This window comes from Lithobates pipiens, unplaced genomic scaffold (genome assembly GCF_037356315.1).
Source record: "Lithobates pipiens isolate NorthernLeopardFrog02 unplaced genomic scaffold, aLitPip1_a1.2 Scaffold_51, whole genome shotgun sequence".
Lineage (NCBI taxonomy): Eukaryota > Metazoa > Chordata > Amphibia > Anura > Ranidae > Lithobates > Lithobates pipiens.
Genome location: NW_027507874.1, coordinates 660853 through 680000, shown reverse-complemented (window position 1 = coordinate 680000; position 19148 = coordinate 660853). Strand labels below are relative to the sequence as shown.

The window sequence follows — 19148 nt, the reverse complement described above, 5'->3', positions numbered from 1 at the left end:
ACAACTAGCAATTTTTTTTAGTTAAATTAACAGACAAAGGGCAATAAAGAAAGAAAGTGGGTGCTCTACGACAAAATGGCCGCCGCCTCTCTTGCACTGAAGACATTTTCCCATCTTATATACAGCGGCCGCCCTCTAGTGGTGGGTCTGGCACAACAGTGGCAGAAACAGCTCATTTGTGAGATGTGTTTGAAATTCAGCCAGCAGATGGCGCCCCGACGCAAAAACAGCGTTAGTATCCCTCTCCAGCGTAGGAAGTGGCGTTGTTTCATCAGATTAGTTGACCAGCCAGAATGTGTAACGGAATTGACGTTTCGTATCCGCCATCTTGCTACACCCCGCACTCCTCCACAGTAAGGATACACTGAGAAGGCGGACATCTTGTTACACCCACCGGAATTTTGCACTTTTCACTTATTTTTAACAGTAACCTGAGTCTATATCATGAAATACAGTACTTAGAACTCCGTCTGAATCTTTAGATTTTTTACTTGCGTTACACATTCTGACGGGTCGCCTAATCTGACGAAAAAACGTCCGCCTTGTGAAAGCAGAAAATGTCCTCAGTGCAGGAGAAGGGCGGCCATTTTGTTGTAGCCAGGAAGACGTCGAGAGATGAGTTTTTATAGCAGAAAGAAGCTTCCAGCTGCAGAATGTGTGGCCAGAGAGGAGGAGGTAATAATGTCTTCATATTATGAATGAAAAAAGAGATAGAGGAGGTCCAGTCTGTATGGCCTGGGGGAAGGGGGTGGTCACCTGACTCCAGTCAAGTGACATGGCCTGCTTATAGCACACAGGTTGCCCTGTAGGTAAGAAACCCAAACAGGGTGGAAGCCAAAAGAATTAATATAAAATTCTCCACCCACTAGCTCCACCTCTCACAGCCAGGGCTCAGCGTAATCAGTACTTCTGATAATGTCCATTTCCCACCCAGGCCAATTTTAAATGTAAAAATCATCATTTTTTTGGTGCTAGAAAATTACTCAGAACCCCAAACATTTTATATATAAATATATTTTTAGCAGAGACCCTAGGGAATAAAATGGCGATTGTTTCAATTTTTTATGTCACACTGTATTTTTGCATACATTTTTGGGGAAAAAATACAGTTTAAATATACAAATATAAAATATGATGTTACCACTGTGTAAATAGATACCTAACATGTCACGCTTTAAAGTTGCGCATACGTGAGAAATGGCACCAAATACCTCACATGTGGTGCAAATGACTCTACCCCCCCCCCCCCCCCCCCCCTTCACATCTGTCTTCTCCACCTCCTGCTACTGCTCACATTTCTTTCTTCAATTCTTCCTCTTACACCCCCCCCCCCCCATCCTGCTCCCTATGTTCCCACCTTCTCCTTCACTTCTCCCTCCCCCATTTGCCTCTACTCCTTCCCTCCTCTTCCTTTTTCTGCAGCTTCTCCTTTTCTTCACCTCTTTCTCTTTCATCACTTCCTCCTACCTTTATTCCTTCACCTCTTCCTCTTCTGCAATTACAGTTGCAAGGTTTTTTTTTTTTTTGGGATGTCTCTACTAGTTTTGCACATCTAGAGAGGGACATTTTTGCCCATTCTTCTTTGCAAAATAGCTCAAGTTCTGTCAGATTGAATGGAGAGCGTCTGTGAACGGCAATTTTGAAGTCTTGCCACAGATTCACAATTGGATTTAGGTCTGGACTTTGACTGGTCCAATCTAACACATGAATATGCTTTAATCTAAACCAGCCTTTCTCAACCTTTTCAACACAGAGGAACCCTTGAAATAGTTCTCCGGTCTGGAGGAACCCCTGCTAAAAATTAGAAATCTAATACTCATGATACATTAGTGTGATGGTCAGTAAGAGGAATGGTCCTTACACTTGTCATTGGGAAGAATTACCTCCTTACAGATAGCTAAAAAGATCAATGGTGTCAGTGGGAACTTATCTGAGAGGCAGAAATTGCCCAATGCTGAAGGAACCCCTAGCAACCTCTGGAGGAACCCTAGTTGAGAATCACTGATCTAAACCATTCCATTGTAGCTCTGGCTGTTTGTTTAAGGTTATTGCCCTGCCGGAAGGTGAACCTCTGCCCCAGTCTCAAGTCTTTTGCAGACTCTAATAGGTTTTCTTCCAAGATTGCCCTGTATTTGGCTCCATTCATTTCCCACCAACTCTGATCAGCTTCCCTTTCCCTGCTAAAGAAAAGCATCCCAGCAACATGATGCTGCCACCACCGTGTTTCACAGTGGGGATGGTGTGTTCAGGGTGATGTGCAGTTTTAGTTTTCTTCTACACATAGTGTTTTGCTTTTAGGCCAAAAGGTCAAATTTTGGTCTCATCTGACCAGAACACCTTCTTCCACATGTTTGTCCCCCACATGGCTTTTCACAAACTGCAAATGGGACTTCTTATGGCTTTCTTTCGACAATGGCTTTCTTCTTGTCACTCTTCCATAAAGGGCAGATTTGTGGAGAGCACGACTAATAGTTGTCCTGTGGACAGATTCTCCCCCCTGAGCTGTGGATCTCTGCAGCTCCTCCAAGAGTTACCATGGGCCTCTTGTCTGCTTCTCTGATTAATGCTCTGCTTGCCCGGCTGGTCAGTTTAGGTGGACGGCCATGTCTTGGTAGGTTTTCAGTTGTGCCATACTCTTTCCATTTTCGGATGATGGATTGAAAAGTGCTCCAGGAGATATTCAAAGCTTGGGATATTTTTTTATAAACTAACCCAGCTTTGAACTTTTCTACAACTTAATCCCTGGCCTGTCTGGTGTGTTCCTTGGCCTTTTTGATACTGTTTGTTCACTAAAGCTGGCCATACACCTATAGATTATCTGCATATTTTATATGGCTGGATGGAAAAAGTGCAACAGATTTCTCCATGTACGCTAAACTGTGTGGATGGAGGAATCTCCCACTTTTTCCATCTAACCATAGAAAATCTGCAGATAATCTATAGGTGTATGGCCAGTTTAAGGTTCTCCAACAAACCTCTAAGGACAGCTGTATTTATACTGAGATTAAATCCACACAGGTGGACTCTATTTACAAATTAGGTGACTTCTGAAGGCAATTGGTTCCAATAGATTTTAATTAGGGGTATCAGAGTAAAGGAAACTGAATACAAATGCACAGCACACTTTTCAGATATTTATTTGTAAACAAAAATTTGAAAACCATTTATCATTTTCCTTCCACTTCATAATTATGTGTCACTTTGTGTTGGTCTATCAGATAAAATCCCAATAAAATACATTTACCTTTTTGGTTGTAACATGACAAAATGTGGAAAATTTCAAGGGGTATGAATACTTTTTCAAGGCACTCTACGATGGGCTGCAGGCAGAGAGGTGTGCGATAACATTACAAACACTTTACATGTGTTAAATATTTAAATTTACATGTGTGTTTCCCTAGGAATGACTGGTTCTCTTCATCTCTGTGGATCCTGCATTATTTGATTGTCTTCCACATTTCTTTTTAGATTTATGTCTCCTTGGTTCTCCTCTCATTCGATTTATAATAAAGACAACTTTATGTATTGCGTGTACAGTATACAGTGCCTATTTATATGTCTATTTTTTTGTGTTTGATGTTCACATTATTTTGTCAAATTATATGGAAAGGGAAGGCAAAATTAGTAAAAGGAAACCTATCAAACAGATTAGATGGAAAAGGAGAATAGTCACATGACCAAGAGGATATTAAACCTCACCTTGGAGATCATCTACCTGCTGACCAGAGAGGTGAGGAGGGTTCTGGGAGGTCACATGACATCACTCTTATCTCTATTAAAATGGAGTTCCACCCTCATTTTCATCTATACACCCATCATTTCATCTATATCATCTATAGTGTATCAGCTTCAATGAACAGAAGAAAGTGGCTGCACACCAAAGAATTGACCCAACGTGTTTAATTACAAAAAATGACAATTGATAGCCCCAAGGACAAGCTCACAGGACCCAGGAGGTGACACATTTCACACTGAACACTGGGTCCTGTAACCTTGTCCTTATGGCTGCCAATTGTCATGTTTTGGAATTAAATACGTTGCAGCCATTTTCTTCTATTCATTGATCTTCGGTGGCAAGCCGTGGTATTGCACCCAGCACTATTCAGACTGTAGTGATTGCTCACCTGGAGCGGAGTTTACTTTTTTGAACTACCATCAGCTTCATACATGCCTAAAAAAACAGCTTTGGGCGTTTCTACATATTTTCTTTTCTTTTACCTTGCTTTCATGGCTTTTAATCTTTCTTCCTGTTTCCTCCTCTGTGGCGATTTACGTCACCTACTGCAGCTCGCTGATTCCTGGGAGATGTGTGCCATTATTCCCAGGAGTCAGTGAAGATTGATAGATTAGGTTCATTGCCATAACAACGGGGAGGGCACTTCCTCCAACGACGCCGGTTGTGATGGCAACCTGAGACAATTCCTGTGCTGTGCCCATGTGTAATGCACATGTGCGAGATCGGGAGGTGCATGCTGGGTAGCCAGCAGCACCATATCCTGGAAAAGAGCACTAGTGGACTTCACATGCCCACAATCAAGATGGAAGCATGCAGCACAGTGAAGACAAAGGTTTGTTTAAAAAGAAAACGTGTAATACGCCAGGTTTAGTAACAACATCTCTTAGAGAATTTGATTTATACCAGAAGAACAAGTGCCTTTAAAAAAAATGTGGGTGGAACTCCTCTTTAATAACACACAGACATGATCGGAGAGGTAAGAGGAGGATTCTGGGAGGTCACTTGACATCACTCTTATCTCTATTCGTAAAACACAGAGCTGATCTGAGAGGTGAGGAGGATACTGGAAGTGGCACATAACATAATTCTTATCACAATTTAAAAAAACACAGAGCTGACTAGAGTGGTGAGAAATTTTGTGAAATCCTAGATATAATATATGATTTATAGGGAGAGATTAGTTATTTTCTCTGTGCAGTAACATTTATTTCCCTCTTTTTCTTACAGGAATGCATTATAGTGAAGAAGCCATCTAATGACCACGTGACTCATGTGTCATAAAGTTGGAGTAGGAAACAAAGCCCCATGATGGAGCCTCTGACTTTCGCAAACAATGGCAAGAAGATTCTAGAAGTCACCCAGAAGATCATTAAGCTGCTAGAGGGAGAGGTGAGCTGTGCTGGGAATTCTGGGACATGATCCAGTAACAGACAAGGGATGTGTCTGGATGGTGATGGTATCATTGTGTGTGTCAGGTTCCTATAAGGTGTCAGGAAGTCACTGTCTCATTTGTCATAGAAGAAGGGAACAATTTAGGTCACAAGGATCTCTACAAGTACGTCATGACGGATAAGCCGCCCCTCACATCACCAGGTAAGAGTAGATTTTCATTTCTTGTAAATGAGAGAAGAGTATTGAGGATCCACCTAGATACGCATATCTTCAGATTAGGAATAAGCTCAATTGAGTTCAAATCCTAGTCGCTTGAGTGCAGATCCTAGTCCAAACCCACATGACCAAGCCTGCCAAGAAGTTGTCACCTGGCGCAGTACTGATGACAGCTTCCAGACGGGCTCAGTCAAAATGGGTTCGGATGAGGAGCCTGAGCTTATCCCTATCTTTGATTTAAAGGCATAGAAACAATGTATTCAGTCAGTGTGTGTGTTTCCTACAGATGGATCCAGTAACAGAAATCCCCCAGAGAGATGTCTCCATCCTCTGTATTCCCGGGACTCCACACAGGAACATCAGGAGATCCCTTAGGAACGTGTGGTAGATAGGACTGATGGTTCTAATAAAAACTTATATTATTTTTTATCTTAATCATAATATAAATGTTGCAAAGGACATAATTTATCTTATCCAGAATGAAGGCCTGACTGTTGTTAAAATAGAAGATGGAGAAGAGCCATCTGTGAGGTGGGATGAACCATGTAAGGAGGACGGAATCCCTCCAGAGATCAGCACAGGTGAGTAATGAAAAGTAAATCCAGAGAAGAGTCCCAGATTCTCCTTGTTCAGTCACTACAGCAATCTCTTCTCCTCCCCCCTCCTCTGTCAGTAGACAGTAATGGGGAGACAGTATGTGCCCAGTGGGGGAGTCAGGAGTTCTCAGCCTCTATTAGATTCCATCTCTCCTCTTCACATCATGGCATTCTGGGTGACCAGCCAGAGATGTGACGTCTCCCCCCACGCACACTCTCCAGGGTCTCTCATACAACTCACTATAGGGGCCTTCACTCTCATCTTTATTCACAGAAGGAGGAGGAAGCAGGACATGCAAGGATTAAAGAGGAGGAAGTTCCTCCAGAGATCAGCACAGGTGAGGAATAAACACTAAATGCAATACAATAACCATCTCATGGCTCTCTTGGTGGTTTATTTCTCTTAGTATCTCCTATTTATTTCCTCAATTTGGGTCTGTGTTTTATTAATAGAGATGTAGTGGTGTGCCCCAAATACTTACCATGCTCAGATGCTGTTCTGGGCTACTTTAATCTATATTTTCCACAACTCCTTGGGTACCAAGATATCCTCAGAGAACATACTCTTCTCTGCTTCCCTCCCTTAGCAGTTCAGGGAGACCATGCCCGATGAGGCAGAGGTAGCTGGACAAGTAATCTGCAGCCAGATGAGAGGCCCTCCAATGTAAGAACTGGTGTGTTGGCAGTGGCCCAGGAGCCTCTCGCTGAGAATCACTACTTCAGAAAACTAGTATAGAACACAAACAGTTATTTTCACTTATCATAAAAGCTCTGGTATCCTCATAAAAGCTCTGGTAACAAGGGGGGTTAAACTAGAGGGATATAAGGACACAGGGGTCACTCTACACAAAACTTCTCAAAAACACCCAGCTACTAAGGAACATCTGCCTAATTGCGATAGGAGGACAACAATAGCCACGTTCACCCACAAAATCAGCTTCTTGTGGTTGGGAACTGGTGCGTTGATTAATGTGCCTCCACACTCCAATAGTAGAAATCAAACCAAGGTCAAGCCAGCTCCTCTGTACCATCCATAAAATGTAAGTCTTTACTGGCTACATAATAAAACACAACAGCAACATGCTAATGTGTTTCTAATACAATTTGCAGGCTATGAGGAAGGCTGTTTTAGCCAAAACGCGATACTGTTGTGTTCTATAATGTAGCTAATAAAGATTTACATTTCATAGATGGTAACAAGTAGCCGGCTTGACCTTCCTACACCTCCGCAATTGCTACCAGAATACTATAGTCCCAATGGAGTGACCGCATGTGTCCTCAGATCCCTCCAGTGGTCCCCCCTTCTTAGCAGAACTACCCTGGATTTCACCACGAGGGATGCTGATTATGCAGATAAGTGAAAGTAACTGTTTGTGTTCTGTACTAGTATCCTGAAGTAGTGACTCTCAGCTAGAGTGTCAAGGCCTGGACTTGAACCTGGGACCTCTGCTGTGTCTGGCAATGACTCTTCTTGCTGAACTACCTGAGATGCTGGACAGCACCCTCTCTGATCATTTCGACTGATCCTGTCTTGTGCCTTGACTTCTGCTGAACCTCCTTGAACTCTTTGCTCCTACCATTAACTTCCTTATTTAGGCCATGTCTCTGCACTTCCCGTTTGGTAGATTATTGTGCTCTCCAGCCAATATCTCGCTCTTGTCTTCCCTGCTGCCATATTTTGCTACCACTCATTATCAACCCTTTGGTTTAGGCCTTTCTATACCTTTGGCTTGCTAACTGACTGCGCTTCTGCATGATCCTTACCTGCTATATCTGCTATTGGACCCTGGCTTGCTCACCTCCCGGTGGAGCTATCCTAAGGACCCCTACCTGTTACTAACATGCAGCAAAACCTGCCCTCACCATCAGGAGCTTTGGTGAACACCGGTTAGTACTTAGACTCCACACCTCAGATGATGAGCCTGCATCATCCGCCAGGATGACTTCCTGTGTACCTATCCTGCTCATTGATGGAAGTCCCGCTACTACTATAGCAACTGGTCTTCGAGCCTGACTCTTAATCCTAAATGGGGTCCAGTAGATCTCCGGCTCAGTAGTACCCCCACTCAGCTGATCCCCACTTAGTAGTAACCCTAAGCTCTGCTGATCCTCTGGTTTGCTGAGCCTCCTCTCTCTCCAGTCCCCGCTTATCTTCCACTAGTTTGCTCCCATGCTGCTCACCACATGTGACATATGTCAGTTTCTCCTGCTCCAATCCCACAACTCTGCTGATCCTCTGTTTTGCTGATCCTCCTCTCTCTGGTCCCCACTCAACTCCCGCTAAATTGCTCCCACGCTGCTCACCACATGTGGCATCTGCTAGTTTCTCCTGCTCTGGTCCCCCAGTTCTGCTTATCCTCTGGTTTGCTGATCCTCCTCTCTCTGGTCCCTGCTCATCTCCCGCTATATTGCTCTCACACTGCTCACCACATTGCTAGTTTCTCCTGCTCTGGTCCCCCGGCTCTGCCGATCCTCCACTGCTCAGTCCTCTCTCTCCGGTCCCCGCTCACATTCTGCTATAGCATTTCCATAGTACACTCCACGTGTGCCGCCTGCTAGTTGCTCTGCTTCAGTCCGGACCCCGTTTACCTTCCTGTTGCTCCAAGCTGCACACCAGATGTGACGTCTGTACAAGACACTTCCAGAATATATACACATGAACTGGAAGTGACGGCTGATGCACGTCTTTACGGTTCACTTGCCGGTTTCCTGTGCATCCTGGGATACCTGAAAAATCTCCAAAACAAAGTGAAGCTAAAGATGAATAAAAGCCCCTCAAAAGCTTCAGGTGCTGTTAGCCAGTGTTGTCATTGACTTCTATGGAGGCTTTGGAGATGCTTTGAAGCACCAAGAAAGCGAGTATCATTTTTTAAGCAACGCAAACAATGTGTGAACAGGACTGTAAGGTGACCATTTTATTAAGACCCCTTTCACACTGGGGCGGGAGCGGCGTCGGCGGTAAAGCGGCGCTATTTTTAGCGCCGCTTTACCGTTGTTTTTGCGGCGGTATGTGGCCGCTAGTGGGGCAGTTTTAACCCCTGCTAGCAGCCGAAAAAGGGTTAAAATTGCCGCTGCAGCCAGCAGTATAGCCGCACTGCCCCATTGATTTCAATGGGTAGGAGCTGTTCAGGAGCGGTGAATACACCGCTCCTTCACCGCTCCAAAGATGCGGCTAGCAGGACTTTTTTCACCGTCCTGCTAGCTGGAGTGAAAAGGGCCAGATTTATTCAGGCGCTATAGAGGCGCTATTTTTAGCGCTGTAGCGCCTGAAAAATGCCCCAGTGTGAAAGGGGCCTTAGGAGTGACAGGAGCTTTGATTGGCATTTAGAGTGTTTTAAAAAAAAAGCATGTCCAATGCCACATTTTGAAGCAAGTGTAATTTACAGAATTGGTTCTGCAATAAAAGCCTTCCTATCATCAAATTTTATTTTTAAAGCGTAATATAGCGTTATTTCAGACAACATTTTTGTTAAATGGTTCTGTAATTGTGCCCACACTGTTTTGTCTCTTATTTGTTCCAGATAGACAACACATCAGAAACAACAAGGGGGGCATTCCACTAAAGTATATCAAAGAAGAAAACCGTATTACCCCAAATCTCCGTCCAGTCCTTCCTAGTGTAGACCTCTCATCTGATTCCTCTACACATGGTGGGAGTTCTCTCAATCACTCCATAACCCATCATACAGATCATAGAAAGGGGGGAAAGTTTCCATGTTACATGTGTGGAAAATGTTTTACCAGGACTGAAATGCTCACCGTACACCACAGATCTTACACAGGGCAAAAGCCATGTTCTGTGTGCGGGAAATGTTTTCTTAGTAAATTGTGCTTCATTAACCAAGAAAGATCTCACAGTGAAGAAACGCCATTTTCATGTTCAAAGTGCGGAAATGTTTCAACCAGAAGTCAAATCTTTACATTAACGGATTTACACAGGCGAGAAGCCGTATTCTTGTTCCCAGTGTGGTAAAAGTTTTCACGTAAATGCCCGGCTTCTCCAACATCAGAGAACTCACACAGGGGTAAAGCCATATTCATGTTTTGAATGTGGAAAATATTTTACTACGAGTTCAGCTTTTGTTAATCACAAGAGAACTCACACTGGGGAGAAGCCGTATTCATGTTCAGAGTTTGGGAAATGTTTTACAGGGAAAAATAATCTTCTGTTACATCAGAGAGTTCACAGTGGATAGAAGCCCTAAATACAAATTTTGGAACATTTAATATCTGATCAAAATGGTATAACCACTAAAAGTAAAGAATAAGGTATAAATAGAACAACATAATACCATCATCCAAATCGATTGAAATAGACAAATGAAGGGGCCAGTCCCTGACTAGTCCCTCAGGACAAAAGGAGAGTATGTACTATTGTGGTACAGATATAACTGATGTAAATTCATGTGAGTAAAAACAATATAGAATGGGGAAGTATAATAGTTGCCAAGGAGGGAAGATCACATTGGGATAACTGTTCACAGATGACATATCTCAACTAGTTTCGCTGTCTCAATGTTGCTTATTCAGGAGAAAATCTGCAATAAGTTTGGACAGATAATTAACATTCAATGTAAAAATAAACAAATCAATTAGAGATACAGAAACATAAGTAGGGGAAGGGAGAACACTGCTGCTTACCTGTGACCATGCCCAGCCAAGGTAACTGTGCCAATAAAACTTCCCCCGGGGCGAACAGGGGGGATATGTAAAGTCTGGACGTATATCTAAATGAGTAGTTTTAAAAAAATGAAAAAGTTGCTGATACAACATGAGATGAGGGAGAGGAAGAAAGAGAAGAAAATAAAAAGGAAAGGGAAAAAATAAAAACGTATAAGAGAAGAGAAAAAAGAGAAAAGGAAAGTAGGAGGAAGAAAGGAATTCAAAATAAATCCAGAATGAATGAAGCTAAAGAATGGAGAAGGTAAGAAGAGGAACAAAAAAAGCAGAGGAAAGAGGGGAAGGAAAAAAAGGGGGGGGGAGGGGGGGGGGGCGAGAGGGTCAAACAGAGAAGAAAAGGGAAGGAAAAAGAAGGGGAGGGAAAAAAGAGAAAGTGAAGTGAAAAGCAAGACAGCAATGTTGTGTAGGTATACTAACCTTAACCACTTTCAGACCGGACCATTTTGCTGGTCAATGACCAGAGGTCTTTTTACAATTTGGCACTGCGCTGCTTTAACTGGTAATTGCGCGGTCATGCAATGTTGTACCCAAACAAAATTTGCGTCCTTTTTTTTCCCCACAAATAGAGATTTCTTTTAAAGGTATTTGACTGACTCTGCGATTTTTATTTTTTGCGATATAAACGTAAAAAGACCGCAAATTTTGAAAAAAAATGATATTTTCTACTTTTTGTTATTAGAAAAATCCAATAAACTCAATTTTAGTCATACATTTAGGCCAAAATGTATTCAGCCACATGTCTTTGGTAAAAAAAAAAGTCAATAACTGTATATTTATTGGTTTGCGCAAAAGTTGTCTCATCTACAAACGAAGGTACATTTTCTGGAATTTACGCAGCTTTTAGTTTATGACTGCCTATCTCATTTCTTGAGGTGCTAAAATGGCAGGGCAGTACAAAACCCCCCCAAATGACCCAATTTTGGAAAGTAGACACCCTAAGGAAATTGATAAGAAGCATGTTGAGCCCATTGAATATTTTTTTTTTTTGCCTCAAGCGATTGAATAATGACAAAAAAATTTTTTTTTTTTTTTTACACAAAGTTGTCACTAAATGATATATTGCTCACACATGCCATGGTTATATGTGGAATTGTACCCCAAAATACATTCTGCTGCTTCTCCTGAGTACGGGGATACCACATGTGGTTGACTTTTTGGAAGCCTAGCCGCATACGGGGCCCCAAAAACCAAGCACCGCCTTCAGGATTTCTAAGGGCGTACATTTGTAATTTCACTCCTCACTACCTATCACAGTTTTGAAGGCCATAAAATGCCAAGATGGCACAAAACACCCACAAATGACCCCATTTTAGAAAGTAGACACCCCAAGCTATTTGCTGAGAGGCATGTTGAGTCCATGGAATATTTTATATTTTGCCACAAGTTGCGGGAAAATTACAAACTTTTATTTATTTTTTATTTTTTTTCACAAAGTTGTCACTAAATGATATATTGCTCACACATGCTATGGGCATATGTGAAATGACACCCCAAAATAAATTCTGCTGCTTCTCCTGAGTACGGGGATACCACATGTGTGAGATTTTTTGGGAGCCTAGCTGAGTACGGCACCCCGAAAGCCAAGAACCGCCTTCAGGCTTTCTAAGGGCGTAAATTTTTGAGTTCACTCCTCACTACCTGTTACAGTTTTGAAGGCCATAAAATGCCAAGATGGCACAAAACCCCCACAAATGACCCCATTTTAGAAAGTAGACACCCCAAGCTATTTGCTGAGAGGCATGTTGAGTCCATGGAATATTTTATATTTTGCCGCAAGTTGCGGGAAAATTACAAACTTTTTTTTTTTTCTTTTTTTTTTTCACAAAGTTGTCACTAAATGATATATTGCTCACGCATGCCATGGGCATATGTGAAATGACACCCCAAAATAAATTCTGCTGCTTCTCCTGAGTACGGGGATACCACATATGTGGGACTTTTTGGGAGCCTAGCCGCGTACGGGGCCCCGAAAACCAAGCACCGCCTTCAGGCTTTCTAAGGGCGTAAATTTTTGACTTCACTCCTCACTACTTATTACAGTTTTGAAGGCCATAAAATGCCAAGATGGCACAACCCCCCCCCCCAAATGACCCCATTTTGGAAAGTAGACACCCCTAAATTTAGGGGTACACTAGTGAGACTCACAGGTAAAAAAGCACCTAGGCTGTCAGCGACTGTATCAAAACGCTACAAAAAAAACTGTTAGCGATCGCAGGGATCAGGTCTGACTCTGCGACCGCTGCAGTTATGTGTGTTGTGTTTTGTAAGTGACAGTGATCGATCGATACTGCACTTGGGTGGGCTGGTCTGGGCTTGGCGGAGGGGCTAAACGCAGGTGCTAGCAGGTATCTGGGCTGATCCCGCTAACAATGCGTTTTGGGAAACCTAAACTGCTGGCGACGCTAATATAGATCTGATCAGATACTATATTACTAAGGGAGGTGTATGCTTTGCGCGTGGGTGTTAGCGGTACTGGCACTAACCTGACGCTGCCTGGGGCGACGCAGACCTTATCTGACCCTCAAACTTATATCACCCGCCGGGTGATCAGGGGGTTAAACCTTTATTAGGTAATAATGGCGGGTGCCCTGAAACTATAAAAAAATAACTAACCAACCAGCGTCACCTGTAACAGTTATATGGTGATCACTGGTGAAAGGGTTAACTAGGGGGCAATCAGGGGGCTTTATGCGGTAGTATATGGGGGTCCCTGGCGCTATAAAAAGCTGCGGCAAACCTAAATACCTACCTGCCTAACTAGCGTCACCTGTGACACTAATACAGCGATCAGAAAAACGATCTCTTATTAGGCTGGGTTCACACTGGAGCGATGCGGGAACGCCACGAATCCGCGGCGGGTTCCTGCATCACACTGCCCTATGCGAACTGCTGGGAGTGTCAGTGAAATGTTAATGACACCCCCAGATCAGTTCGCATATCGCAGTGCGATCTGCAAACTTGGACAGGAATCGGATCGCATGGTGTGAACACCCATGCGATCCGATTCTGCTGCGGACCAAAAAAAGGGTCCCGTGCGAGTCTGCGGCGGGTGCGACGCGAATTCAGCCATACTATCTGTATGGCTAAACTCGAATCGCACAGAGATCGGATGTGATTTGCACTGCAGTGCGGTGCGAATCACATCCGTTCTCATAAACCGCTGCAATGTGAACCCAGCCTTAGTGACACTGGCGACGGGGGGTGATCACGGGGTTAAACCTTTATTGGGGGGGTTAGGGGGTACCTTAGAACTAAAGGGGGCTAACCCTAACTGCCCTAACAGTTATTACAGTCACAAATGACACCAATGCAAAAAAAAAAATGCAATTGGTGTCACTGTGACTGGGGGTACAGGGGTGATTGGGGGGGTGATCGGGGGGTGAGAGTGTGCCTGGCATGTTCTACTGTATTGTGTAGTGTTGGTGCAACTCACCGATCCTCTCTCCTCGGTGCCGGAACGAAAAATACCGACACGGAGGAGAGATTACATCACTTCCTCTGCCTGTGTTTACATTACAGGAGAGGAAGTGATGTCACGCTTCACTTCCATTCGTCAGGAGCGATCGCGAGGGGGTGGCCATGAACGAATGGCCGCCCCCTCATCCCGGATCGCTCCTGAATGGATACCGACCGCCGCTGGCACCGGGGGGGGGGGCCCGATCGGGCCCCCCACCCACGGGACGGCAGGGACGTACAGGTACCCCCATATGCCTGCCCGTGCCATTCTGTCGACGTACATCGTCGTGCGGCGGTCGGCAAGTGGTTAAGGATAATAAAGCATGATAAGGATCAGGGGCAAGGAATGGATTTCACTTCAGTTCCCCTTTTTTTCCCTCCCCATCTTTTTCCTTCCCTTTTCTTCTCTGTTTTTGACTCCCGCCCCCCTCTTTTCCCCTCCCTCCCCTCCCCCCCCCTTCTTTCCTTCCTGGATCCCCCCTCCACATGGAGAAGGAAAGAAGAAATTCATTCTGGATTTATTTTTAATCTTTTCTTCCTCCTGCTTTTCTTTTTTTCTCTTCTCTTATTATACTTTTTATTTTTTCCCTTTCTTTTTATTTTCTTCTTTCTTCCTCTCATCTCATATTGTATCAGCAACTTTTTAATTTTTTTTTCAAACGACCCATTATATTTAGATATGCGTCCAGACTTTTCGTGTCCCCCCTGGTCGCCACGGGGAAACTTTTATTGGTACAGTTGCCTTGGCTGGGCATGGTCACAGATAAGCAGCACTGCTCTCCCTTTCCCTACTTATGTTTCCGTATCTCTGATTTCTTTGTTTATTTGTACATTGAATGTTAATTATCTGTCCACAACTATTGCAGATTTTCTCCTGAAGAAGTGGCATTGAGACCTCGAAACTAGTTGAGATATGTTATCTGTGAACAGTTATCCCAATGTGATCTTCCCTCCTTGGGGACCATTATACTGGTTATACTTCCCGATTGTTCCCCAAGCATTTTTACCTATCCAATAATGTATGTCTTGCTTGATTTTATATTGATTGTCAGGGCTGGGCTCAGCCCTTCCTTCTATGAGCTGGCCGCTCAGCTGTCAGCTAATTGCCAGCTCCTATCTCTCCACAGTTACTCAGCTGTTGATGATATCCTGCATACTTAAGCCGTCCAGTCCAGAGGAGCTCTGCCTTCGCCTTGGTCAACATCACAGAAAGTATCTCCTGCAGTCTTGCTTTGCTGACATCCCTTCTGGCTCTAGATCCTGCTTGCTGTTCCACTACATTGATCCCTGACTTCTGGCTTGGCAGACTATCCGTTCCGGTTACTGAACATTGGCTATGTTTTGACTATGTTTGTTCTTTTTTACTTTTATTATTAAACAAGTGGATTTAAAGCGGAGGTCCACCCTAAAGTGGACCTCCGCTCATCGGAAACCCTCCCCCCCTCCGGCGCCACAATTGGCACCTTTCAGGGGGGAGGGGGGTGCACAGTACAGTACAGGTATTCTGCACCCACTTCGGGGATAGCTCTCTGTGGAAAGGGGCGTAGATTACGTGTGAACAGTTATCCCAATGTGTTCATTATCTGTGAACAGTTATCCCAATGTGATCTTCCCTCCTTGGCAACTATTATACTTCCCCATTCTATATTGTTTTTACTCACATGAATTTACATCAATTATATCTGTACCACAATAGGCCATACTCTCCTTTTGTCCTGAGGGACTAGTCAGGGACTGGCCCCTTCATTTGTCTATTTCAATCGATTTGGATGATGGTATTATGTTGTTCTATTTATACCTTATTCTTAAGGGCCGGTTCACACTGCAGGCGAGGCGAGGCGACACCGACTTGCCTCGCCGCGACCTGCCGCGACCTCAGCGGCAACTTGCAGATGACTTCTGTATAGAAGTCAATGCAAGTCGCCCCGAGGTCGCCCAGAAGTAGTACAGGAACCTTTTTTCTGAGTCGGATCGACTCGTGTCGCTCCTCTCAGAACGGTTCCATTGTACAGAACGGGGGCGACTTGTCACACTGCGGCGAGGCGAGTCGTGTCGCCTCGCATCGCCCGCAGTGTGAACCGGCCCTTACTTTTAGTGGTTATACCATTTTGATCAGATATTAGATGTTTCAAAATTTGTATTTAGGGCTTCTATCCACTGTGAACTCTCTGATGTAACAGAAGATTATTTTTCCCTGTAAAACATTTCCCAAACTCTGAACATGAATACGGCTTCTCCCCAGTGTGAGTTCTCTTGTGATTAACAAAAGCTGAACTCGTAGTAAAATATTTTCCACATTCAAAACATGAATATGGCTTTACCCCTGTGTGAGTTCTCTGATGTTGGAGAAGCCGGGCATTTACGTGAAAACTTTTACCACACTGGGAACAAGAATACGGCTTCTCGCCTGTGTAAATCCGTTGATGTAAAGATTTGACTTCTGGTTGAAACATTTCCGCACTTTGAACATGAAAATGGCGTTTCTTCACTGTGAGATCTTTCTTGGTTAATGAAGCACAATTTACTAAGAAAACATTTCCCGCACACAGAACATGGCTTTTGCCCTGTGTAAGATCTGTGGTGTACGGTGAGCATTTCAGTCCTGGTAAAACATTTTCCACACATGTAACATGGAAACTTTCCCCCCTTTCTATGATCTGTATGATGGGTTATGGAGTGATTGAGAGAACTCCCACCATGTGTAGAGGAATCAGATGAGAGTTCTACACTAGGAAGGACTGGATGGAGATTTCCGCAAGTGCCCCGCTGCCTGCTGGGAAACACACAGATCCCAGAGGCAGTGGGGACCATCCTTATTGCGCAGCGCGATTCGCGCATGCGCAGTAGGGAACCAGGAAATGAAGCCGAAAGGCTCCATTTCCTGATTCCCATACCCAAGATGGCGGCGGCAGCACCCGACAAGACGATCTAGAGATCGGCTTCGGGTGCAGACATCGCGGGTGCGCTGGACAGGTAAGTGTCACTATTTTAAAAGTCAGCAGCTGCAGTATTTGTAGCTGCTGGCTTTTAAAAAAAAAAAAAAAAAAACGCGGAGTCCCGGCGGACTCCCGCTTTAACTGTACTTCTGTCTCGGCCTGATTTCATGGTTTCTGACAATTGATTTTGTATTAATAACATTTTATATAGTTTTTACTCACGTGAATTTACATCAATTATATCTGTAATGCAATAGTCCATACTCTCTATTTGTCCAGAGGGACCAGTTGGGGACTAGCCCCTTTATATGTCTATTGTAATATCCTATCAAGACGCAAAGACATTATTGCAGTAACAGTCTACTAAAATATTTAATTACCTGCATCTTCTGAATGAAGGAAACTGTTTTCAGAGATTCTGACCCTTGCATCACTTTTCGTAGGTTTCCAGTTATAGTTGTGGTGGAAGCGTATTTTTTCTTCAGTAAGGAAACCAGCACTGTGCAGTTTGTTTTTGCTTATTATTTACAATGGAACTAAACCCATCGGTTTAAAAAACAGTTATATTCCCAGCATGACAGGAATGTAACACATTGGTTGTGCTCTCAACCAAACTGTCAAACCCTCAAATGGCTGGTGTCATAATAGATAAGGTGCAGCATCATGGTAATTGCAAATCAGAGGCCAAGGTGGTAGCTTCCTTGGCTGAAAAGGAGAGGAAGGTTTAGTTCCACTTTAACATGAACAATAGATTATAGTTTTTATTATTGTTTCCTTTGTGGGTCTTTTACTATTTTTCAGATTTGTGTAGGCATTCATTTTATATGGTTAGTTTAAAATTATTTCTGCTTACTCACCAATCTTTTTCTTTAAAAGAGAAGTATGGGAATGTGCATCTGTCCCCCCTTGGCTGAATGATCAAACACCTCCCTGAGCAGGCAGCTGGAGACTTTTGGTCACTTTCTCTCTGCTCTGCCCCCATCCCCCACACTCACTGGAGCACTGGGCTGTGGAGAGGGCGGGAGTGGGCAGCTCAGCCTCTCAGCAGCTCGCTGAGAGGCTGAGCTGGGTGCCAGTCCAGGCTTGTGGGTGGATCCCGACCATATGGTTGTGATCTTTCCCAAGCCTGGACTGGCTCTGTGACGTCAGCGGGTTTAAATAGTAACTGCACTGTGATCCATAGGAGAAGTACAGCTAAACAAGCTTTGGCTGTACTTATCCTTTAATGTTCACAGAAGGACAAAGCACTGTAGATTCATTGTGTGTGTAAACTGCTGCCTACAGGAGGATTGGACACTATTCAAAATAAAACAGAGGCCAGTTATATGTAGTGACTGTACCCCCTACTAGCTCACAAGGCAATGAGAAAGATAGAGGAAAATAACATCCTATTTAAAAATAATGTTCAACTGTGGCAACAGGTACATCCAAAAATGAGCACCTATAATGGGGAAGGTCCTTCAATGAACACGGGAGAAAAATATGTTATGGTAGGTCCAAAAAAAAATTCTCTATCTTATGAAGTACACCACTCTGTAGATTCATTATGTATGTACGTGAGTTAAAGTTGAACTCCTATATTCAGGGCAGTAGCAACCTCCTGCTTTTATAGCATCTCCAATCGCAAGTATAAACAAAAGCTGGCCGTAGATTATTAAGTTTTCTGTCCTGCAACCACAAAACTAGTTTTGGATATACAGTCTACATTTATATATATATATATATATATATGTATGAAAAAAATATTTTGTATAAAAGAATATCATTTATATGTACTGTATATGTTTTGAGAGCTTAGATCTTTGCATTGCTTTGTGCATTCTGTAGAGTTTATATAGACCATGCTATGTATTTTTTGCATGATAGTGGTTGTGTTATTAGTCTTTGGGATGCATAGGTTTGAAATTCAAAAATTTTAGGGCCATGCACTGTTAAAAAAATCCTCTTGAAAAAGTCATCCATTGATGAAACATATCGAAGAGGAGTCAGGCAGTGTAGCTGTTTGTGCGGAGACTTCAGGAGAAGCGCTGTTATACAGAGCAGCCGGCTTTTGCTTTGTCAGCAGCAGAATGGAGGATTTATCCTCCTCTGGCCGCACATCAGTTGATTTGCGATCAGTTACAAAGCTACTAGCTA

General features: G+C 43.5%; 1 protein-coding gene across 2 annotated transcripts in view; it reads left to right on the top strand.

The window, feature by feature from the left end:
- Positions 1-508: 508 nt before the first annotated feature.
- Positions 509-19148, top strand: part of LOC143957061 (uncharacterized) — a 39522-nt gene continuing 20882 nt past the window's right edge. The window contains exons 1-5 of one of the 2 annotated variants that reach the window (XM_077467201.1): positions 509-675; positions 4964-5125; positions 5212-5329; positions 5631-5925; positions 6215-6278. In XM_077467201.1, the coding sequence (XP_077323327.1) occupies positions 5042-5125; positions 5212-5329; positions 5631-5719 (291 nt within the window). In that variant the 5' untranslated portion in view covers positions 509-675; positions 4964-5041 and the 3' untranslated portion in view covers positions 5720-5925; positions 6215-6278. The remainder of the gene's footprint in view (positions 676-4963; positions 5126-5211; positions 5330-5630; positions 5926-6214; positions 6279-19148) is intronic. The other variant, XM_077467200.1, reaches the window with a different exon arrangement.